We start from the raw sequence: 25,810 nt of genomic DNA, 5'->3' as shown, positions 1-25,810 counted from the left end.
ACATTTTATAATACAGGTGTATTGTATAATAAAATACTGGGTGACACGGTGATGCAATGGGTAGCGCTGTCGTCTTACAGCGAGAAGGTTCCAGGTTTGAGTTATTCTGTGTGGAGTTTGTGTGTTCTCCCCGTGTCTGCATGTGTTCTCTGCGGGTTCTCCAGCTTCCTTCCACCTAACGTCAGGTGCATTTATCATTCCAAATTATCTGTAGGTGTGAATGTGTGCATGAGAGGTTGTTTGTCTTTCATGTGGCTCTGCGGTGCACTGGTACCACAATCACCTCTTACCCATAAGTCCACTGGGATAGGTTCCAGCAACTCCTGTGATCGGCAAAAGCAGAAGAGGCGGATGAGAAGATGAATGAATGGATTAAATTATTATTCAGATGGGTAATACTGTATATGAGTTCTTCTTTTTGACATTGACACTTTTTCTGTCTTTTCAGGCACTGATTTCCATTGCAGCACTCACATAATTCCAGTGAAAAACGAAGAGGGCGTGGTGATGATGTTTATCTTAAATTTTGATTATGTTGTGGATGAAGAGAGTGACAACTCCACAGAGAAGATAAGTCCAACGTCCCCCACAAAATCCGATCAAAGTGAGTATTTTACTTATTTTATACAGTATATATGGGAGTGTGTGATATATATATATGTATATATACACACACACACACACACACACACACACACACACACATATATATATATATGTATATGTATATATATATGCATGCACAGCATTGTATCTGTCAAACTTGTCATATATTTAAATATCAATATTTAATAATATTTAATATCCCATGAAATTAAGACACCATCACTTAAAAGCCAAATTATTCACTTCCCTCACTAACAAAGGTCAGTTCTGTTAATATATTACTGGAATTATGATAATTCATTAAAGCAACCCTCTACATCTGTGAGACTCTAATTAAGCACTACACATTTTGATTCCTTGACGTGCTCACAGTAACCTCCAATCACCCTGCCAACTTGAATTCATCTGGAAGAGTGCACAAGATTTTATTTGTCAGTACAACACCCTCAGGGTGGCCTGCTTAGGTAACCTTTTCACGTTGAATGTGTTAAATTCTTTACCATTCTCTCTGCTCTGTGTCTTTAAAGTGAGCAGCATGTACATACATGCATGTACCCTACTCTCATTTTGTATTTGGATGTGAGTCAGTGGGTGTAAATGTCAATGGGACATTCAAACTCCACTCTGATTGGAGGCACTCAGCATCTCTTCTCTGACCGGAGATCAGCAATCCACTTCACTCTGCGTGAATTCCTCCAAGGCTGTAGCATTCAGCTTGTGCTGTCATTGTGTATGTGTGTATTTTAGCACGTGCATACATTCACATGTGTGTGTGTGTGTGTGTGTGTGAGCGTGTATGCATATGTGCATTTGACTATGTGTGAGCGAGCGCCTGTGTCTGTTGCCAACATTGCTAGTCAGAACTGATTGCTTGTGACAGTGCATCAGCGGGGGGATCTGTGGGTAGATGGGCCGGATAAACATATGATGTGACTTTACATTAGAAAGGAGCTTGACTACAAAAACACATCATAATTAAACTGTGGCTTTACTACTGCCCTTACCTTTAGATAACACCAAGGCATTAGACTGTAATTTCATTAAATACTCCTTTTGACTAAAATTGGTGTTTTAATTTCGTTTTTATTATCGACCAGTTTCACACCACAAATCCTGTATCTCTTCCTGTTGTGTATGGCAGATACAGTATGTGGATTGACCGGCATTTAAGCCACAAGTAGATGACAGTAAAATATTCTTTTACCCCTACCCTTACAAGTGAAATTCCCTTCACACTGAAGACACAAGAACCATCTCACTGTCAGTGAAGGAATATTATAAGCATTTTACCTGAAATCATCAGGGAGACCATTTTAAAAATGACTAGCCATCATTTTTGTAAAGCCGTCCATGAAAAGTGACTTGTGGACATTGGGTGTCTAATTATGATCTGCCGTTGACAGCCGGCAATGCCTGTAGGTATCATCTAACACAATATTGAACATGCAAGAGGGTAATCCCTCTGTCCCTGACCCTGAGCACCCACACCAAGAACACACTGTTCCGCAACCTCCATATGCCTCCAAGATCCTAAACCAGAGACCATAGTTAGATTTCTGAACAGAATAATACACAGTTCATTGCAGAGTCTTGCTTAAATCAAAACCATTTGCATATCATGAACTGTTAAATACAAGAACTCACTTTAAATGTTTCACACTAACATGATTAATGTTAATACTTTCACTTTAATATTACTTTTTTAACAATGCAATTGCATTTTTGTGCAATGCAGATGCTAATTTTTCTGCAAAGCCAGACCCCAGATTGGGTCAATCATACGGATTAGTAAAAAAAACTACCAACATCTGACCAGAAGCATCTTTAAGTTGGAGAATAACTATAAATGTAACATACATATATTTGCCAATGGGCTCCCTAAATCTCACTTAACTTTCAAAATAAGAGTCCTGTCAAGCTTCTTCAGCAGCTCCACTCCAAGCTTTTTTCTCACCTAAACCCTGAGAGTGAGCTCAAACACCAGATAAAAGAAGGTAACATAAGATAAGCCTTTTTCTTCCCACAATGGGGAAATTTCCAGAAAAGAAAATCTACTTGCTGCTATCAAAAGTGTTTTTCTTCAAAGTTCTTCCAGTCTGTATACATGATGTTTATCTAATCTTAAAAATAATGTATTACTGTAATCTAATCCCTTACTCATTACTGAAGAGTCTTTGGCTCCTTATTTTGAACTCACTGGGCAACAATCCACCGTTTTCCATCAAGACAGGCAGAGTGTTTATTCACATCGTTGCCTCTTCACACCCAGCTGCAAACTGTCCTAGTAACAAGGATAAAAATATATTTTAGGGAGGAGAGTACAACATATCTCCTTCAGTGTTTGGGAAAACCATCCCCCTTGTAACACACTCTCAGTAATTCAGGTAGTAGAATACTCAGAAATCGTATGGGTATCTGGAGTTGCTGTTTCACTCAGTCCCAAGTAGTTAATCTTTTACAAAACATTTGGTAGTCATCATCATAGTGCCATGGATCAGGATGGGATGTGGTTTACAGAAACACTTCACATCCATTGTCAAAACGCAACAAAAATTAGCATCATACAATGTCAACCTGGTGTCCCTACTGTTGTACATACTGTATTTAGAAATGTATCAAAATGTCTCAGACACACAATGAATCAGTAAAACTGAACAGTGATGTCCTCAATTTGTTGACCCTTCAATTATTTAATCTTAAGTCCCATCATCTTCTCGGATATGAATTATGTATCTATAATATCTATAGTAATGTATCTTTATCTATAATAATGTATCTTTAATTGGAAAAAAAATGCTAGATGATTAATGAAAAAACTCACAAGTTTGAGGTGAACATTCTTGTATTTCTGAAATACAATGGTTTCCCTTCACTTATTCTCAACTGAATGTCGTTAAAGAGATTAACAGATGCTCTGTGTTAACTTTTTGTTATTCCAACAGAGGTGTGATATATATAAGTAAATTATGCATTAAAAAAAAAACGTATTTGCATCATATCAATAGGATATATCATACTGTAAGAATAGAAGGGCTCAGTTGTGTCATTTGGTACTGAAGTGATTTTCATTGCTCAACAAGGACATTTTCACAAAAAATGTATTGAAACAAAGTAGAACCATAAATTATATTATATATGTATGTTATAAGGACCAAAGCAACAGTACAGATGACATAATCCCCGTGGAAGTAGAGACCGGCGGGGCAACCATATCACAGCTCAGGATATGAAGCAGTTATTCTCCAAGAAACTTGTTTTGTGTCACAGCTTTATTGTAAGCCTCTATAGTCATAACATCAGCACATTTGGCCAGGGAATGGAAACAGATGGCAAATACTGTTATCTATGGAGGGCACTGAAGAAAAGGGTGTCTCTTGTATGAGGCAGGGTTCACATTTACTCTCTTGCTGTTGCTAATGAGCTAAAAACTTTCAGTCTGTCTCAAGGTCATTTTTTCCTCTGTCCATTTTGAAAATGTGCTTTTTTTTAACCACAAATTGGTTTCCTGTTTCAAATCAATGAGCCATAAGAAATCAGTTTTGTAATCTTCTTTGTTTCTAATGCTAATGGTCACTGAAAGGACATATATTGCAACATGTAATCTCTATTGATTAATTTTCATCCTATAATGCACTGATCCTCTTAACGTTAGGCCATTAAATGCTCAGTTAAAGATTGTTTTGCTAATTAAACATTTTAACCATATTCTGTCTGCTCTGCCTTGAGAGAAATATAGTCAGGACATCAAATAAAAGATTCATTTGAAATTAAAACATTTGTAAAGATATTAAAAAACATAAAACAGAATTATTTTACTTGATTAATATTGGCAGACATGACTAGACACCAGTTGTGTCACACTTTTTTTCTCAATTTACTTTAATTACTTACACACAAATAATAAAGTGTATATTACCTTATAATATCTTCCAACTGAATGACTCTTGTTCTTCACCGGTTCTACTGTCACAACGTTTGTGATTGCTGAAGTTGTGTCAGCAATTGGATGTTTTGTGAGATATAATTTACATACCCACAAATTTGTCTATCAATTTTTTCATTTCACATCCTTTTATTGTTTAATTTTTCATTTGTTACAAAAGGATTCAAAGTTTGTTTTGTTTCTCGTTTAGATGTTTGACTTTTCAGGGCTGTACACTAAAAATTTAACAAGCTTTTTTTTTTTTTCTCAATCTTTAGGGAGGAGTAGATTCTTCCGCTTCCGCCAGGCTGCTTTGAGCCTAATGAATACCAACAAGCAGTCTCTTCCACAAGAGGACCCAGATGCTGTGATGGTAGACTCACCCAAAGAGAATGAGGACTCAGTGGCCCTGCAGAGCTTCCCCTCACCCACCAAGAGCATTTGTAGTCCTGTTGAGGACAATGACAAACATCGCCTCATAAGCTCCAGCCACCACTCCTCCCACGCAAGCGTTGGTCCTGAACCACTTAACCATTCTTCCCCTAAACTCCCTTGGGAGAATCTGTACCAGACTGAACCCCAACAGACCTCTACAACCCTATCAAATACTTTCCCAAGAGGCAGCATGAATAGCATGAGGCGAGCCTCATCCGTCCATGAAATTGAAGGCTACTCCAATTCCAAAGGTGTTTTCAGGGATCGTCATACAAGTGAAGGTGTGTACTAAAATACAGCACAGCATCCTAACTGTCAGAATATAATAATAACTGTGAATTAATGTTGCATAAACTTGTTTTAAAATGTTCTTTGTTTTGCTTTATCTGTGAAATTCTGCCTTTAGATAATATAAGCCATGTCAAAGGTAATTATGTATTTTTGAACATTATTTCATTGCTTTTGGAGAATGGCTTATAAGTGAGGTAATCAGCATTGCTGCTTCCTAATTCCACTTCTGGTGGACCACTTGAGTGGGCTTATGGCACTTTGTATAATCTATTTGTCTATCTCTTGTCCCATCACTACTCATTTCATATGATGTGGTAGAACAGGCCTCATTCCTGCTCCCATGTCGCTGAAAGCATTGCTGTTAGATTAACCTGCATGACTGTACTCTTGTGTTATTTGATATCAGCTTTCCTGATTAGCTATTGTTCCAAGCTATGCTAGCCTTTCAATTAACAGTATGTCATTTCTCTCACTAAGGCTCATCTGGTCTAAACAAAAAACATCAGTAACATAACATCAGGGAGGTTGTGTCTTCATTGTTAGACTTCAACATATTCACTTATTTCAATACATATTCACTTATTTACATTGATCCGAACATTTCAATGTGTAAATCATACATGTGTAACCAGGAATGAAAACGGAAGAAGTGTTGATCAAAACTCTGATTTTTGAAATGTGTAAAACACTCTGAATTTGTCTTTGGTTCTAATTCCCAACCCAGAACACTCATGGTACCTAAACCTATGGTCAAAAATGTAAACTAGCTGAGCTGTAGTGTATTTCTTATTCTCAAGGAAGGTACATATTCCCTGTAGCTCTTCAACCACTGATGTCAGACTGCATTAATCAGTGGCACTGTGTAAATATTGTAGGCTGCTACTGCACAGCTGGCTCCAGCCTACAGAACACCATGCTATTATATTTTACTTTAAAGCCTATAACATGGAAATAAGGATTAGAATCAGTCCTTTTAGTTCTGGTGAAGCAGCATTTCGAGATCATTCATATCGTGATGAGTGAAACAGTGAAGCAGGAACAGATTGAGAAGAAATCGCTTAAGTATAGAAAACTGTGAATTAAAAACAGCTTGATAATGCAACACCAGCTCTGTGCTGCTAAATTAATTATCAATTAATATATGTGGTGTAATGTTATTTGCTCAAAGTAGTTGGTTCAAGCTAAAAAAATTTTTTACAGACTCCTGTCACTACATGATGTACGGTAATAATCAATCTTAGTAAAGATAATTGGGTTAAAAACGTCTGATCTAATCATACTAATGCATCTGCTGTGTGTTATGACCAGGTCCTTTTAATCATGTGAAGCCCAGTCTGCTTGGCTCTACCTCTGATTCCAACATCAACAAGTACAGCACCATCAATAAGATCCCTCTCATTGCACTCACCTTCTCTGAAGGGACGGATAAAAAGACTCACTCTCCACCAACATCTGAAACGACCATCAAAGCGCCAAAGGTCAAAGACCGAACACACATGGTCACAGAAAAAGTCACGCAGGTGAGTCAGGAAGTTTGGATATTTGAACCATTTTTTGGCTGAGCACTGTAATCAATTGACATCTGAAGCGGATAACACATGTGACACCAATACCAAAGGTGAAACAAGGATGAGTTTTTCAGCAACTGTTCCATGACTTAAATTCTTCAACTATTAAAGGTGTTTATGATTTGTAAGCTGGTAAAGAGTCGTTGTTAAAGCACTGCTGACTCTGATCATAATCACGGGATGCTGGTGCTTCCCTTGAGGCTGCTAGGGATTGTGTGATACACTGATACACAGGCCATTACAGCCTGCTGGGTAAATTTCTCACTGTCAGGTGAAAAACAGCAGCAGGTGTTCCCAGGGTAACACATGACTGCTTACTGCATACCCAGGTCAATAGTAGAGCAGTGGTATGAGCAGCAGGAGTGAAGGGGTAATTGGGCGTTCTTAATTGCAGGGAAAGTGATAATGATATTGAGAAAATTCCCACTCATCATTTTTAACGAAGGGTGATTGCTTCATGTAGGGGAGAGAAAGCACTTCTGACTGATTCCTTATAATAGAAAATCACTTATTTTACTGCAACCAAAGAATTACATAATTTCTGCAGGTATTCAGCAGACATTTTTGTTGTTTTTGGCTCAATGACGCTGCAGCACAACCAACTCTCCTATATTTGAAACAAGGACGATCTGGTGGTGGAATTCCCTGTTGGGAAGACTAACAGAACTCACAGTTCACACCATCTTGCCAAGGACAGCAAAAACACAAGCCTTTTATTATAAATTGTGATTGAGGAATTCACATATTTTATATGATTTTTATTAAATAAATGCAAAAAGAAAAGTTAACATTTGTTAGTTCTCAAGGCTAGAAATAGACGTGCACAAATGATTTTAAATTGAAGTACTCCATACAGAGGCCTAGGAACATTACATTAAAATGTTTCTTTCCACAGAGCTTTTTCTATATATAAATTAAGACACGCTGTTATTGTGATTAAACTCCTTCCCTCCATACTTAAGTTTGAAGACTCATAGTACTTCCTGACTGCTGGCATGGGGAAATCTATAATTCATGTAGTGAAGATAGGGGACTGTGCTGAAATGAATTGAATGACCTGCTGCCCTTATCCTCACTCCTGAACTATTTTCTTCCCTAGACAAGCGCTGTTTTTTTTTCTACCACTGCTTATTAAGCCAAAAACAGGGGACAGCCTGGCCTTGCAAACCACAATCAATAATTCACCATGTAGTCAGAGTTCAATTATATAGGGAAATTAAAACAAATGTTTGCTTACCAAAATATGTGTGCAAAAGTATTTATCAACACAAGTGCATATAACATTTCTCCACTTCATCATCAATTTAATAAATTGTTATTATTCACCACAAAGTATAGCTCTCAAAAATATAGAGCAATTCACTATATTAACTGGAAAAGACAAGATGACTTGTGAAACTAGAGTAAATGTCTATGCCTAATAATGTTTGAGTACAGAACACTTATACTAGTATCTTTATTGCTGTGAGATCTGGCCTTAAAAATCAGTTGTAGGCTTTAGCAACAATTATCACAAGTATTAAGTAGCAGTAGTTGGTTAGCATTGTTTCCTCACTGCAAGAAGTTTCCAGACTTGAAGTGCCTCACTGTGAAAACTTCTCACACTTACTTCGTGCCTGTGTGGGTTTCCTCTGAATTCCTCCTACAACTCAAATACATTCAGTTTAATTGGCAAGTCTACGTTGACTGCAGGTGGAAATGTGAATGATTGTCTCCATAGAAACATTTTTTTTCACTACAGGAGGAAAGCAGTGTGTTCCTACTTCCTACTTGGATGGATGGATGGATGGATGGATGGATGGATGGATGGATGGATGGATGGATGGATGGATGGATGGATGGATGGGTGGATGGATGAGTGTATATCCAACAGAAGTTTAGATATGTACCAGTATTATTATTATTTAGCTTTTTTGTCAGTGATCCTATTCAGCTGGGACTCCCACTGAAATGAAGGACTGTTATTGCTATTATTTCCCTTCCTAATCATCTTTCTACTGTCCTCCAGGTCCTCTCACTTGGAGCTGATGTGCTACCAGAGTACAAACTTCAGACACCTCGCATTGACAAGTTCACCATCCTCCACTACAGTCCTTTCAAAGCTGTGTGGGACTGGCTGATCCTGCTTCTGGTTATCTACACAGCTATCCTCACCCCCTACTCTGCTGCTTTTCTTCTCAATGACCAAGAGGAGCAGAAGAGGCGTGAATGTGGTTACTCCTGCAGCCCTCTCAATGTAGTGGATTTAATTGTGGACATCATGTTCATAATTGACATCCTCATAAACTTCAGGACTACTTATGTAAACCAAAATGAGGAGGTTGTCAGTGATCCAGCTAAGATAGCAATCCATTACTTTAAAGGCTGGTTCCTTATAGACATGGTGGCAGCAATCCCATTTGACCTTCTTATCTTTGGATCAGGATCAGATGAGGTATGTTATCTCTAATGCATGAATTTTTTACCTGTGATGGGGGGTTTTTTTGTCCCAGGGAGCTTTGCTGCACATCAGGCTGCCCATGCTTCCACTGTGATTCATTTACTAAGTCCAGACTTGTGCCCCTGGGCCACTGCTTAAATCCTGAATCTTTCTGTCTCGGCTCTGAAAGGATTACTTTAAATTGCATGTTTGTTTTTTTGCTTCTTTTTTTTTTTTTTTTTTTTGAATGGTCCTCATTCTAGAATCCATTTACACGGATTAATGGCTTACCAAATGGCAATCAATGATGCATTTATGTGAGTAGCAGGCCAACAGGGCTGTGTGCACAGCTTACATGCAGATGTGAGCTAGCCATTGGTAGGCCGGCTGCCAGGCCTGCTAGCTTGTTTGTTGGTAGGATATGTCCCCTCAGGCTCTGGATCCACTTCAGTGCTTTATCGTGCTTTGTAGGCACTCCATTACACCAGAAAAGCTCCTGATTATAAACCGTAATCATCTTTTCCACCACTGCTGCTGCTGAGTCAGTTCAGTGAATGACAACAAATCACTAAATAAAAGGACATTTGCCTTTCTCACATAAGAGCTTAATACAAATAGCATTAAACAGCATGTTTGCATAAAAAAGCATTATTTTTTGCCTCGTAGAAACCAGTACAAATCATGACTATTTGACACTGTTAACCTTATTTTCATTTCAAGAATTAATCAAAGGGGAAAAACAACCATTTCTATTGCAGGTCATTAAATAACACTTCACATACCATGACAACATGTTAATGTATTGCTTGAATTTATAATCTTCCGGCTCGCCAAATCCCTGTCGACTGCATTGTCATTCAGAAACTGAAAGCAGCTGAGTGAGTGGCAGATGGTTTTCACAAGGCTCATTTATTTCATTCAGCAGCTTAATAAGATAAAGGCTTAAGATTTGATCTATTTGATTGGGGAGGGAATATATTTGAAATAAATTTCAATCAATGGCTTGTTGATTTTCAGACAACTAAATCTTGCAAGGAGATTAAACATACTGAGAGGAGAATTATGTAAAACTGACACCTTGCGGTGTTTTATTATTATTTATTTTGAAATAGAAAAGCAAAGACTGTATTTCAAGCTGCTTTACTCTGCATGCAGCAGAAAAAGCATGCAGTGTCAAAACCTTTGAACCACTTAAGTTAGAAACAAGGTTATAATTACTGTGCAGCTGTGTTATATAACTGTTTGTGCAGGTATATTAGAGACAATTGATTTTCTATTAGATAGTGGTGTGCATTTGGCCTGTTGCTTAAAGCAGCATGAGGTTTTAAAGGGCACAATTGATATTTTGTTTTATAATACTGTATTTCATAATTAGATTTTTTGCTAGTGTTACTAGTCCTCACACAAAATACTAACTATCCATTACACACATATTGTGTACTTTTTAATGCAAATTTTTCCTTTTTTTTTCCAGACAGTGTATTCACACTGATGGTATTATGTAAACACAACACAGAAATACTTCAATCAGAGAGCACTCGAAAACAAATTTCTAAGTAATCATCAAGGAAAATAACTCCCTTTACATCTGTTGATGTAAAGGAAGTTGTCAAAACTAATTACACAGTTTAAATTGAAAAATGTTAAATTGAAAAAAGAGATGCAGAATCCAGAATATTCAATATATTTTGGAACTACTGTAAATGAAACTCAGACTAAAAGTACAGCTAATCTATATCTAGATTCAAAATTAGTTAAATAATCATTTTCACAACTTTATCTTGCTCAGTAAGCTTTAGTTTCATCATATTAATATTAATTGTATTGCTGAGTTGTTGTTGTTTTGTTTTTTGGGGGGCTCCCATGTGCTCTCAACGTTAAATTCATATTTAAAGGTCACTTGATAACTGTTGTACAAACAAATGACTGTGCTAATGGGGATTTTGGTTCGTGATGCGAAAACCATTCTTGCAGACAGAGAAGCAGCGACAGACTTCCAGACGCCTGTTGATGGAGCATTGTATTAAATGAATGAGAGTTGCTGCTGTCTTCAGTTCTGTGTTGGTTTGCTTCTGATCACAGAACTGTGGGGAGTTACGACTTAGACATCACTTCAGCTCGTGAAGTGACTCTCATGATTTGTCACAAAGAGTTGCTCAGGAAAAGAAAAGATCAAAGCACACAACTGTTCATAGTAGATCTGCAAGGAATAGGCCTGGTTCTTGTTTTGCCTGACAGAAATTGTGTTATTCCATTACAATACTGTCACAATTTTGTTAGAATGACATATTAAAATTCAATCTGCTGCTGTATGTTCTGTTTAGACTACCACTCTGATCGGCCTGTTGAAGACAGCTAGGCTCCTGCGATTAGTGCGTGTGGCCAGGAAGCTGGACCGCTACTCAGAATATGGCGCTGCCGTCTTGATGCTACTTATGTGCATCTTCGCCCTCATCGCCCATTGGCTAGCCTGTATATGGTACGCCATCGGCAATGTGGAGAAGCCCTACCTGGAGCACAAGATTGGCTGGCTGGACAATCTGGGCGTGTCCATAGGCAAGAGATACAACTACAGCGATCCTAACTCTGGTCCTTCTATCAAAGACAAGTATGTCACAGCACTGTACTTCACCTTCAGCAGTCTGACCAGCGTGGGCTTTGGAAATGTGTCGCCAAACACCAACTCAGAGAAGATCTTTTCTATCTGTGTTATGTTGATTGGCTGTGAGTATGTTAATATCTTTTTTTTTAAATTTTCCTTCAGAATAACTTCAAACTGTCTGCCAGAATTAGTTATTGTTTAAATTTGCAGTTCTTTAAATCTAATTCTAGAAAATAGATTCTCTGTTTTTGAGGTAGCATTCATTCACGTTGACAAAAAAAAGGCTGCAAATAAGTAGATCACTCTGAAAACTCGTGCTTATCACATTTATTGATCATTTTCTATCCCAGCCCTCATGTATGCCAGTATTTTTGGAAATGTCTCCGCCATCATCCAGAGGTTGTACTCCGGTACGGCCCGCTACCATGCTCAGATGTTACGGGTCAAAGAGTTCATACGCTTTCACCAGATTCCCAACCCACTGAGACAAAGGCTGGAGGAATACTTCCAACATTCTTGGGCCTACACAAATGGCATCGATATGAACACGGTAAATAAAAGTAATCATCATCATCTTTATATCTGCCAGAGTTAAGTGATATAACTTTAATGTCTTAAAAATAATGTTTTTGTTTAAGATTCTAAAAAGAGTTCTCTCTTTCTTGTCTGCTTTACATCTGGATTAACATCACTGCGTTGGTAAGAGCAGGAGGTACATATTCTACTTTTCTTACTCTTCACGACCTCGTTTGGTCCTAGAAGTGTTTGTCACTTCTGTGAGAGTTCTGTTTAAACATGTGAAATTATTTCCAATTGAATATCTGAATTTTAACGACTAGAAGGGCCTTATGAGACCTTATGATATTGCTAGATTTGCTCTTTCTTAAAATCCATCTTTATTTTTTTAATTACATCAGCAAGCTACATTTCAGACATAAATATTATGCTCATTTGCTTATTTTTTTATTTATATTCATATTACTGTACGTATATTACTACATGCATACTTTGATATAATGTTACTAGGCATACAGCAGATTTTCAAGTAATTTTCTGGACTTAGATAGAAACTACTGTTCCTTTTCACATATGATTTCAGTTATAAGTCATAAAGGTTTAGGCATTTAAGACTATAAACCAAAGTAAATGTATAGCTTTTAATTAAAGCACCCCATCATTTCCAGTGATTCATTGATCCACCCACTCATTTTGATAAGCAGGAAAGGTACAATAATAAAATGAAATACTAATGATGGAATATATATGTGCGCATGGGATAAAGCGCAAGAATCGTGATCATCATATGTGGTCACACGGTTGTTTGCTTTTCTGCTTTAACAAGTCTAACTTAAAGTGGATGGATGCATTAAAAGTGTGGATTTTGTCTTTGGCTCCTGTAAGCGGATGGATTTACTGTAAAAAAAACAAAAACGGTGTTCTCCCACATTTCTCCCACAAAACACTTTCTCCTTACTTTGATATTATGTGTTGCTAGTTGAAGAAAAGAAAGGCAAAGCCAAAACTGAGCATATATCATGCTGTTTGTCTAGCTGAGAGGGATTCATACATCACTCTGGGCAGCAGTTATTTTTACTCATTATATTCATCTTGATATTGTTTGTATGAATGAATCATAATTGAAAAAATTGCCCTATTACACCTGAGCTTTTCCTTAAGATTCTTCAAAGATACAATCTTTGTGCATCCGACTGTGTTGAATATGCATATGTAACCTGTTATCATCTCATGACCTTAATCTGTGCTACTGTCAAGCTTAATCGCAACATCTCTTCGAAAAAGTAGATTCATTTTAACACCAAAGCAACTCACAGCGTCGACCAGGTCACAGGACAATTACCTAAATGCATCTGTTTGAGTCTTTCAAACCTGCTGAATTTTGGACACTTTATTTACACGTTATTTCTGCATCACAGGTGTTGAAAGGTTTTCCTGAGTGCCTGCAGGCAGATATCTGTCTTCACCTTAACAGGAACCTGCTTCACAACTGCAAAGCATTCCAAGGAGCCACCAAAGGCTGTTTGAGGGCCCTGGCCATGCATTTCAAAACCACTCATGCCCCTCCTGGAGATACTCTGGTCCACAGCGGCGATGTGCTCACCGCCCTTTACTTTCTATCACGCGGCTCCATCGAGATCCTGAAAGATGATGTTGTGGTAGCCATTCTGGGTAAATGCAGTGCCTTACTGAGCATGTGAAGCACAATCATGTGCAGCCATAGTAGTGGGAACTAAATTAGCAGGAGACTGTTTTATATATTCACCAAAGAAGATTTTGTTGGTGGAGGTAACTTTTGTGATTTTATTCATCTCCTTTGAGTTTTCTTTTCTTATACCCCCCGCCCCCCCCCCACACACACACACAATGAGGTGCACAACTGTAAAAGTCACCTCTCTGTTGTACAGAAGATCACACAGCTGATTGAATCTTGAATGTCAGCATCAAACCTGTTGAGATAAGAATAAAAACCCCCGAGTCTGAAGATTGAAAAGCAAATACTGGTTGAAAGTCTAGTTATTCCGACCCCTGCTTTAGTTTGGGAATTTTTCAAGAATCAATATAATGCATACTGACATGAATCGAAGGCTTTCAGTTAATTTAGAATGTCAATGCTCATATTTTGCATGTGGGGTATTTAAATATGTTGGAAAGAAAATGCAATTTAATACCCACAGGGCTATCCCCTGTTGACTTTCTGTGAAGGGTATTAATTATGTAGTTTGTTCTACTTGATTGAAATATTTGAATTATTGATTAAGATAACCTCTCTCTGCCCAGGAGGCTTGATTTATTTCAAATGAGTGGTGACACTCCTGCCATTAGCTCTGAAAACGATCAACAGTGTAGTTTCCTGCCGGATATGTGTGGTATAAATACCAATTAAAGGATATCAGTCACATTTGTGTCATTATAAAACAATTATAATGTGAAGCTTCTGTGAAGAATTTTTAATTCACTACTGCAGCTCAGCCACATCATGCTCACATGTTTTGACAAGAATAGCAAGGTGTGCCTGCTGCCTCACCATTCCTGTCCTCTGGGCTGTTCATGTGGCAGGTTGGAGACTCTGACATTTCTATTAAGTGGCTCCATTTAAGGTTGTTTGACAAATTCAAAGAACTCAGTGGAATAGCTGCCACTTTTTTGACAGCACAGGTACGGGACCTGAAGGGACCTGCAAAATAGAGATTATTTTTAAATAGACTGCTGACAAAAGTAAGTGTAAGCTCTAAAACTAGTAATAATATTTGAGCTTATTTATTTATACATCAACTATTATGTTATGTACAGTATTTTGCCTTCCCTTGCCATTATTCAGTGATATTCAATTCATTCAATCTATCTTTTTTAGAAGGGTGAAACACAACCAGGTGCTACAGGCCAAGCCTAGATTAAATTTACCATTATTCATGAGATTAATGCTCTCCAAAGCTAGACCAGACAGAATGGGGTTTAAGCCTAAAAAAGCTGCTGCATCACACACAACCCTGTATTAACTAACTCACCAGAAATGCCACCAATCTACTAGATCTTCACATTTGTTTTTGATGCAACAAATAATGCTCCATCAGCATCATTTAGCTCCAGTTGGTTTGGCTGAACTTGAATATAGTTTAGTGTGCAATCACCTGCCAAACCACCAGCGTCTGATAGAGTGGCTGTAAGATGATGGGGATGAATGAAGTCCAACAAGTCTTACTAGCATTACCAGAAATTAGCCTCTTACACAGAGATACAGGCTAACAATCAGCAATCCTGATTGCTCTGTTGAAACCTGTTAGTGGAGGAGAGATAAAGTAGATCATGCTGGGCTGCCATCACATCATACAGATATGTGTTCCCTGAACCCTCGGCTTACACTGCTGGATTCAATGGAAACCAGGGGAATACTCAACCTATATCGTATCCCCTTTATTTTTGGAAAATAATTTCAGCAGTTTTAAAGCTAAGTCTTTTGAGTATTTCATCACTTGTTAGTATTAGTTTTCTAGCTTCATTATGCAATAGCCAATATCAACACAAATGTTTTCCTTTGATGTGCACAACAAGTGTGTCAGTCAAAATCTAACCCTCCCTTCCCTCCACTTCAAAGTAGCTTTGAGTTAGCAGTTATTCCTCGGCGTAAATAATGGATCAAAGATAGAAAAACAAGTGATGCACAGGTCTTGAGAGAACATCTACACAGGGAGGAAAGACTGTTTGATTTTTTTCATCATCCTCAAAAATAAATGTCTGGTCTCCTTTAGTGAGAGCCTGAGGAACAGCGAGATTGGTCCCCATAGATATCATGACATAAATTCTTCCCCATAATACACATGATTATTTGTATGAGTCAGTTAAGGTGATGTTGACATTTATGCCCTATACAACTAAGAAGACAATTTTTGGTGTGCGTGTGTACGTGCGTGCGTGTATGTTGATACCAGGGAAAAATGACATCTTTGGAGAGATGATCCATCTATTTGCCAAGCCTGGAAAGTCCAATGCTGATGTGCGAGCTCTGAGTTACTGCGACCTGAGCACCATTCAGAGAGAAGACCTGCTGGAGGTGATTGACATGTACCCAGAGTTTGCTGACTCCTTCTTCAACAACCTAGAGCTAACATTCAACCTCAGAGATGAGACTGTAAAGGTAGGTATTTATTCACTTGTGTTAGTGGGCCAGGAGTTGTCACATTCTAATAACGCTAATGCTCTCATTATGGCAGCCATCCTGCTCTGAAGAGCTCGACCTAGATGTTGAGGCCTCTAAAAATTGCAAAGCAAATATCTCCTTCACTCCAGATTCATCTAAAAGTAAGCAATCTGATCTACACTCGTTTTATCAAGACTGTTTTTTTCCTTTATTATTGTTCCACGAGCAGCACTCCCAGAGAACGTGGTCTATGTGGGGTAGAATACAGTGTTAATACACTCACTGCTCTTGATTTCCATTCCTCAGGGGAACACAGGGAAGCGGTGAGGGACATAAGAGAGAAGGAGTCCAGCTCGTGCCTTCAGAAGAAAAGATCTTCAGAAGTCTTGGGTCCCTCATCACCCAGTTCTGCAGTCCTGAATTCGAATTTGGTTGTCAGGGACAACGTGGAGAGAGGACCATCTTTTGAAGGTAATATATGGTAAAGGAGTATAAACTTGAATTACTACTGGTGAATCCTTGGTGGTGTCATCTGAGATCATATCTTTTTGGCTGAAATAGCAACTTCTGTTAGATTGTTGGAACAAATTTGTGGATGGAGTTCAGATCTTTTTTTGTACAAAACTGTAGATCCATGACTTAGAGCTCAGTCTCAGTCCAAAACATGTTCATTATACATTACTAAAAAAGAATCGGTGTACGTACCATCTATCATAAGATATGTATTTGGTTGACCGAAACACTAGTTTAACTGAAATAATTCAGATAATCAGCTTTTTTGTGAAGCATTAAAATTGGTCGGTAGACTAAAAGGTCAAGTTACACGCTTTACCAATAGAGGTTATATAGAATGCAAGTATTCTAAAGTACCATTGTCTGTTTGTTAGTCCATACTTATGGATATCAACAGCAGCCAATCCAAAAACCTTTTTTAAGATACCATGATTATGGCACAGGCATATGTCTGAGAGAGATGTGAGTCAGTCTCTGTGTGGTCACTTTCACTTGTCCGATAAGTACACTCAAAGTTAATAAGTCTGAAATGCATGTATTCACAATGATGAACAGTGTCTTTTTCTAAACCGATATGCTTCATATTGATTGCACCCTCAGTTACTCTAATGAGACAGAGGACAGGATGCAGAATCCAGTGAAAATTCTAGATGTATAGCCTCCTTTGTTTTCTCAGAGGAGCCTGGCCCCAGGATTTGAAATGTGCCTCTTTAAATGACTGCAATAACATGATATATAAATCTCAGAATTTTCTATGGGTATAGCGCATCACACTGACAGAATAGGAAAAGACAAGTTGTGCAAGATACACAGTTTAAGGGATGAAGGACAACAGGCTGGAGCTATTGTTAATTTACCAATGGAAGACAAGTAAGCATGAGGGACATACAGTAGGTACATACACAAACAAACACACACACACACATGATGCATGCATACGTACATATATACATGCATACATACATAGTATATATAGTATGCATGTGTGTGTAAATATGAAAATATGAAACCCACCTGCTCAGACTGCAACACAGAGTGTATTCACGTCCATCGCTGTGTTTAAAATCTCAAAAAAGGTGTAACCACTATCACAGAACCTCATGCTGAATACGAACATGTGCCCACAAGAGATAACAACACAGTTAGTTTGCTCATGGAAAACACAGCAATAACAGTTCTCCCAATAAAAGGGGACTGATAAATTACAACAAAGACCTTACACACAGCTCTTCTGTGGAGATTAATTACACTCTATTTAAGTTGGGCTTTTTTTTATTCGGTAATGACGTTGTTCTGACCCACATGTGAGAATGTAAAGCATGCATTTTGATTTGGCTCTCCAGATCTGTGCTGTGATAAATGGGTTTGCAAGAAGCGTAAGGACTTCATTGATGAGTCAGCACAGTTCCAGGAGCTGAGAGAGGATGATAATTCTGCCAGTGAAACCACATATGGAGAGGTAGAACAACGCTTAAGTCAACTTCAAGAACATCTTAACAGGTATGTATTTAGAGTCTCCATACGGCTGATCGTCATTTGATAGTTATAAACCATAAATTACCCCAAAATATTGAGTCTTTTATTTGCAGTCCTGAATAACAATGTGATAACATATCAGATGACAGTGACATTCTGATTTCACCTTGCCTTTGGGACACAGAGCAACCATTAATTATGTGTGTATCAAATAATCACTAATTGTCCTCAGGTCACGCTTTTAGTTTCAAACAAAAGGACACTCAATTATAATCATGCAGTAATATGATAATAATTTAGATGCTCATGCTAGTTGTTTAAAAAGTAAACTACAGAACTGAATTTCACATTTTGGTGAATAATACAAAAAACAATGTTAATGTTTCTATTACTGCTCGTCTGAAGAGATGAATGCTGGTAATCAATAATCAAATTATAGAGTTCAACGTTTACAATTTATTCTTCAAAATCAGCTTTTTAGCCACCTTCACACTAATTATTGAGCTGAAATGTGCAGCGTATTTGAATTAGCTTCAGGTACACAAATAATGCACCCGTTTTGTATATTTCTGTTTTGAAAGCTTGACAAGGTACAATACAAAGAGTCAGGAGCAGCTGTTGACTCCACAGGCCGAGAGTTAAGAGCTTTTTCTCTAACCTTCTGCATCCAACAGCTCAGTTTGCTCCTAGCTGGAACCATGAAATACGTTATATGCTGTCTAACTGTAGCTGTGGTTTGCCATTCAGACGCACAGATGTTAATTTCAAATCCAAGTGGAGACTGATGATTTTGGGAAATGGGTATCAAATGATACACAAGAGATAAAGAAAGTAAATCAACATCCTAGTCCACAGAAGATTTGATGCAAATAAAAAGAATCTATGCAGGTAAAACTGTCAGGCAGAACAGTATGAGAATAAATCGCTATTTTTAATACTAATTTTCAAAACATAAAACTGCAGTACAAGTTACAAGGTCCCATGAAATCTAAAAATAGCATATCAAATTGCTCACTTGGCTTCTCAAAAGTAGCTATCTCATAATACGAATGTGATGTGCAATCAGCGAGGCTGAGCTCAAGCGTCATGGGAGCTGGTATACAATATTACTGAGTCTAGTATATTGCACGTTCTTACATTTGACTATGGTTTTAAATATGTCCTACTCATTTTATGTAGAGGTGTATTAAAGCTGCACATCACCTCGTGTGCACTTTTAAAGCGGTTCATATAGTGGCTGAAGGATTAAATCAAATGCATGTTAATTATTGGAAACTGAAGAAGACCCTGGGCTGAAGAAAACAGTTTGTGCAGATATTTATATAAGCACCTTTTTGGGTGCGAAGAGATTTTTTTTGTCATATTCCAAGGAAGTAACACAATTAAAATGATCATTATTCCTGATTATTACTTTTTCAGTCTGTTACTTAATGGTCTGTTTTATTTTTTAAAGTTGTCACCTCCCACACCACTGAATGTAAGCTACATCTCCCATTGGATTTCTCACTGGCACCGTATTGTTTTAATTGCCAATGTACATGGGTAGGAGGAGGAAGGCAGCTAGCTGGCAGAGACTGTTGTCGGATTCAATATACTTGAAGTGGGATGTTCCACCATAGAACTGAAACGTGTACAACATAAAGTGGTACAATAGGTTCACACCTGAAGCATTTTTGGAATAAAAAAACATTCTTGACCTAAACTTACCGTGATTTAAAATATGAATATGCATCTAAACCACATTTCCAGTATGCATTTCAGGCTTGTTATTTTCCCTAGCAGAGAACCACCAGGTTGTAAGAACACACCTGCCATCAGCAGACCACCTGAAATAGACACACAAATGAACAGCAGATGGTATTTTTAGCCGGAGTCATGACAGAGAGTGAACGACAGCAGAAACACCGGGCTTGCTTTATTTTGGTTTAACACAAATAAGGCATTTTATCCATTGCACTCCACCTGACCTTGTTTTTTTGCACTAAAACTAACTGGCTGCAGGTTGAGCAGCACTTCTCTGTCGCTCTATATTTTTGTGAATTTGAGTACTCTGAAAAGATATGACAGAAAAAAAATGTTGGTGCAGCAAATCCACATAAATAGCCTTTTAAAAAAATATATTTGCTGCACCTGCACTGAACATCACCTGACTACTTTTACATCATGCCTACTGTACCCTTATTACAGCTGAGACCAGGATCATAGACGGCACAATTGCCACATTTCTTCGAAGAAGAACAAGTAATTAAAATGTTATTCAGCATTACCCCAGTTTGCCTTTTGTGCTATATATAGATTTTGGATGAAATTTACTCATAATTAGATTGACCAAATGAGTGTGATACAGTCATTTCCACAGTAAACGCTGTGTTCACACCTCCCACACAAAGCTAATTATCACTCCTAGCACAAGCAGTTTCTTTTGTCTACTACGCTGGCAGAATGTGTTTCAATGCCTTTAGTATTTCCCCATTTGTCACTGAGCACAAGCTCCCTCTAGTGCTCAGTGAAATCAAACCGAGGGTGCACTCCTTTACGTGATCAGACTTGTCAGATATTCATCTCCTCTCTTCTATGATTAATATTCTATGTTCCTTTTTGTGTTTGTTTTGTTCTTGTTGAGGCTGGAGTCTCAGCTGGTGTCAGATATTCACACCATCCTACAGCTGCTGCAAAGACAGCCGACGCTGGGACCTCCAGCTTACAGCACTGTGACTGCCAGCCCGGCCTATCACAATCCTGCTGTGAAGGTTCAGCCAGCTGCTCTGACTGCAAGCCATCTCTTCAGCCACACAGAAACTCAAGTAAGCAAGTTAAAGTCGATGGAAGCTGTCATTGTTTCCATTTTTCTCCTTTGAAGACGAATCATTGTATTTTTTTTTTTGGCAGAGAGCTGAAGTCGTGCATAAGGTGCTTTCTACAATTACTAACTGCATTCTCACCAAGTCATCAGTGATTGTCTGGAGACAATGAGGCTGTCTGCAAAATTTGACAAGCTCTTTCTGTTTCATAATGAGTTGCTTTTCCCTGCTTCACTCCTACTGTTCAACTATTATGATTGGGTTGTGTTCTACAGTCTTTGCCTGTTAGTTGGAAAATTACACGGAATGAAAAATGCTTAGCTTTTGTCACAACTTTCTGTCCTGCCTCACCATCCGAGTTATCTGATGACATCATCGATATAGAGTCAATAAAATATTAAAAAATGAATGAAAGAATGAAATAATGAATCGATCAGTCTGTTGGTTGGTTGGTTTGTCTGTCTGTCTGTCTGTCTGTCTGTCTGTCTGTCTGTCTGTCTGTCTGTGTCTGCGGGTCTGTAAACAGGACTGGAATGACTCAGAGTAAACACTGATCTACATTCTGTGATACAAGACAATAATTTCCGTATGTTTTGCCTGTCTGCTTCTTCTCAGGGTTCCAACCTTAAACTGGAGAATATCATTCAGGAATCTAAAGACTCTCTGTCGAGTTTGGGTAACATGAATGTCTCTTTGGAGGACAGCTGTACAGCATTGTTTGTACAAAGACATACAAATTCACAACAACAAGTCACTGGGCATCAAGACTCTGCACTGGTCCTTTTTCCAACCGATACCTCTACCGCATCACCCACATCTTCCTCTCAGTACCCTGCTGATGTCAGCCTCAACACCAATGAACTCCAGAGGCCAGCCTCAGACCCAGAGTTTCCGAGGCCATGAACTACCGACAGCATAGTGTTCTAATATCTGAGTGGTAACGCTGTCATTACTAAGTCACAGGTTATTATCCGCATGCTGACACAGACATTGGTAGTGTTCATTTGCAATGGCTTGAAACTAGAACTAAGACATTTGATTATTTTTTTCATCATGCATGTGGATAAAATGCTGTTTGCTGCAGATAACAGTGCATTAACAAACTGGTTTCTGCTGTTACCAGTGTAAGAACACTGGTTACATGTTGTAACAACAGCGAGCATTCTGATATCTCTTTTAGAATAATTACCTCTTTATTCACACCTTTACAAAATCTACATGTGGATGCCTCAACCAATCAGAGTAACCAGTTCAACCAAACAGAGATTGGCCCTATTATGTTTAGCACAGCAGTTACGACAGCATTATTCTCCTGAATCAGCAGAGTTGTTTTATATTTCATGCAGGCTTTGGACTCTGATGGGCTCTTTTTGTGATACTATTGCAACATATTATGTCCCACTATACAGTTAGTCACACTGAGCTAGGCGGGGACACGAAGCTAGAGACAGCCATTGCTATCACAGACTGATGCTACCCATCCATACTCGCTAATTTAGAATATAAGACTAAACTATTACCTCATAGTAGGCAGGTGTCAATCATCCAGCCATCAGTACATTGTATTGTCATGCCGGGATTGGTTTAGATTTGAGAAAACCCAAGAAATAACTACCACATTTCACCAATACAGCAGATTATGATGGTGAATCAAACCAGGAATGGCATGCAAAGTATGACTCAGACCAACTACTCCTCAGTATTCCAAGTCGAGGTTGTGGGCCATGCATGTGCTGCCATGAACCACAAAACTTCATCCGTTCTGACCTATAAAGGTGCAGGTAATAATCTGTCACTTGACTGATCAGAGATCACAGGTCTGTGGTTCTAGGATGAGCTGTCAGGAATAACATTCAGTCATCTGAGAATTGTGAAATGCCTTCTGAATACTCAACAGAGATCATTAGATTCAACTGGAATTTACCAGAAATCTCTATCAAGCTTTGTTGTACTTATCTTGCCTGCCGTCTGAAGAAAGAAAGGTTGTATCCAGCTACCATGGGACCTTAGCTTCTGACAGTTTGGTTGGTCATACAGGTAACAATTCATGAAGGCCATGGATACTGATTTCTCATTTCATTTTAAAAAGTCATCAGGGTAGATTGTAAGTGAAACCTGAACCTCGAAGGCAGAAATCTGAACTGATTTATGCAAATATTAGCAAAATATTTGTAAAATGATGACAGAACTTTTTCTCTTGCGTAGTACATCTAATAATGCCTGTCATGGAGTCATAAGCACATCCTGACACTGGCCACGTCTTTGAGACTCACTGATGACCCTGAACTTTGCTGTTAGAGCCTGATCAAGTCTGAAGCCTTTGTGCAATAAATATACAAATTCTATCACCAAACATGCATGTGAACTAAATCAGACTTTTTTTTTCTGCAGTCATTAGAAGGGGTGTGTGATATTCATCATTTGGTATGCTGTCTTAATTATTGTTTCAACAATGTATAAGCCCATATTATTGATAACGTCGTAAAAAAGTCAATGGAAACACGCCATGAATGCAGCGAAAAAGGGTGGTGTTGCAATGCCTTTGACGATACAGTAACTCCACAGCAAACTAGTTTCACTATCTCCAAACAATTCCTGTCAGGCTTCTCTACCAGATTTAGGCCAGGTATCTGATTCCTGCCCAAACATTAGAAACACCCTCAGTTAAATTTAACAGGATCCTTTGGCAAATGAATGCTTTGTGACAAGCAAAGCAAAAGATGGAAACATAAACATGTCAAAAGACATCTTATTTTATATAATTTAAAAAATATTCCTCTATATCAATAGTGGTCAACAATTGTTGTGCTATTAATAGCAGCAAGCAGTGCAATGTAAGTGTTGGGAAAAAAATATTTTTGAAGGATACAAAATATTGCCAAATTTTACTATTTTATTGTTATAATTTTAGTGTATCATCCTTTTGTCAAAAATCCACACAAATATTGAGACCTTCTTTTGCAAATACCACACACCCCTACTAAGTAGTGTAACACTGTATTATTACAATGTGTAAGAACAGTTGTCTTACTCGTAGTTGATGCCTGTCTTCTCTGAAATGTGACTCAGGGGTTATGGAAAATTGCACTGCAATATACAGTACAGTATTGAGTATGCTGTAGTTTTCTTCTTTAAAACAATGTGCATTATTATTGTAGTCAGTGGCGTGCACCTTGTGTGCAACATGAAGCCAACAGAATACACCATACATGTTTGTCCAGGCACATCTTAACATGCAGTTTTCAAGGTATTCTGCTGTTGTCCCAGAATTTGGCCTCTGACAAACAAGTATGATGTAGGCATTTCTACAAGGTGGTGCATGTGTTTTATAATGATATGATTACTGTTTTGCACTGCTTATCAGCCCAAAGTAGCACATAACAATATAAAATGATGTCAGTACACTTGTCTTTTTTAGGATGCACTTAGAGGATGGGGAGAGGAAGAAGGGAAGTTTTGGGGAACACATAGAAAGTTTGTACTTACTTATAAACAAACCCCAGAGAGGGTCTTGTGCCTATAAACCAATTCAAATGCTAAGTCATCATTCTCATGTATAAATAACTGTCAATGATTCACTTCCTTACCCCTTACTGTTTATGTTGGAAATGTACATTAAAGGTTAAATGTTGTTAGATAATTGTTAGAAAATAAATGCATCATCCTGCCAGATGTAAAAAAAACATTTTTTAAATGAGTGAATTATATGAAAAAGTCTTGAGCAAAAGAGTAGTGCATATATTTGTTTTGAAGCTTTGAGAAGAATAAAGAAAAACACACTTATGGTGGAGTAACTATTTTTTAAACTAAAGTACCATTGTTACCTTATAATATAGATGTAATGAGAGAGTCAGCAATTGAATAATCCAGCTGGCGCTGCCCTTAAGAAGGGCCGAAAGTTTTGGATGCCCAAAGATACATCAGCATGTAGTATGTCGGGGGACATACTACCTCTGATAACTGGAGGTGCTCTTAAATATTAATCTCATGCTGACCACATCACCACCACTATGCTATAAATTCAGAGAATAACATGGGATTTTCACACGAAGAAATGTATATTACAAAAAAAATTAGATACTGTTTCTAGATAAACAGAAAGAATGAACAAGCATGTCACTCTGTTCGGAGTAGAATACCAGTGATATTATAAATGCATGCTACGAAGAGATAAAATGGCACAGATCAGAATCTTATATGTGACTCAGAAGTGTTTTTCCATGAATACTAAAGTTCAGATGGAATCTGATTTTTATGATCCGGATTTGGGTCCTAAATCAGATACACGCAAATGCTCTTTGCTACTGAGCTTGCAAACAGCAATGGCTTGTCAGCAATGGTGGATGAAGAATGGAGTATCACTACGTCACTAATTCAAACGTTTTTATATTATTGCCATATTAATGGCATTTTTCTGTTAATTTGTAAATGCGTATTAATATATTGTCAGAAATAGCTGATCATAACTTTTATTATACTGTAACTGCATTTGCGTTCTTTACGCGTACGCACCTTTCAGAGAT

The 25,810-nt window shown here is 38.0% G+C and overlaps 1 protein-coding gene across 1 annotated transcript in view; it reads left to right on the top strand.

The window, feature by feature from the left end:
• Window positions 1-22,190, top strand: part of LOC137604567 (potassium voltage-gated channel subfamily H member 7-like) — a 30,374-nt gene extending 8,184 nt beyond the window's left edge. Inside the window, exons 3-16 of the mRNA XM_068328394.1 lie at window positions 449-604; window positions 4,807-5,244; window positions 6,563-6,774; window positions 8,831-9,256; window positions 11,566-11,965; window positions 12,194-12,393; window positions 12,553-12,555; window positions 13,778-14,030; window positions 16,289-16,494; window positions 16,571-16,658; window positions 16,804-16,968; window positions 18,354-18,510; window positions 21,110-21,290; window positions 21,903-22,190. Coding sequence (XP_068184495.1) covers window positions 449-604; window positions 4,807-5,244; window positions 6,563-6,774; window positions 8,831-9,256; window positions 11,566-11,965; window positions 12,194-12,393; window positions 12,553-12,555; window positions 13,778-14,030; window positions 16,289-16,494; window positions 16,571-16,658; window positions 16,804-16,968; window positions 18,354-18,510; window positions 21,110-21,290; window positions 21,903-22,190 — 3,173 coding nt within the window. The remainder of the gene's footprint in view (window positions 1-448; window positions 605-4,806; window positions 5,245-6,562; window positions 6,775-8,830; window positions 9,257-11,565; window positions 11,966-12,193; window positions 12,394-12,552; window positions 12,556-13,777; window positions 14,031-16,288; window positions 16,495-16,570; window positions 16,659-16,803; window positions 16,969-18,353; window positions 18,511-21,109; window positions 21,291-21,902) is intronic.
• The last annotated feature ends 3,620 nt before the right edge of the window (window positions 22,191-25,810 follow it).

Source organism: Antennarius striatus, chromosome 12 (assembly GCF_040054535.1).
Source record: "Antennarius striatus isolate MH-2024 chromosome 12, ASM4005453v1, whole genome shotgun sequence".
Classification (NCBI taxonomy): Eukaryota; Metazoa; Chordata; class Actinopteri; order Lophiiformes; family Antennariidae; genus Antennarius; species Antennarius striatus.
Note: the sequence above shows the minus strand (reverse complement) of the source record. Positions and strands in the feature narration are given on the sequence as shown.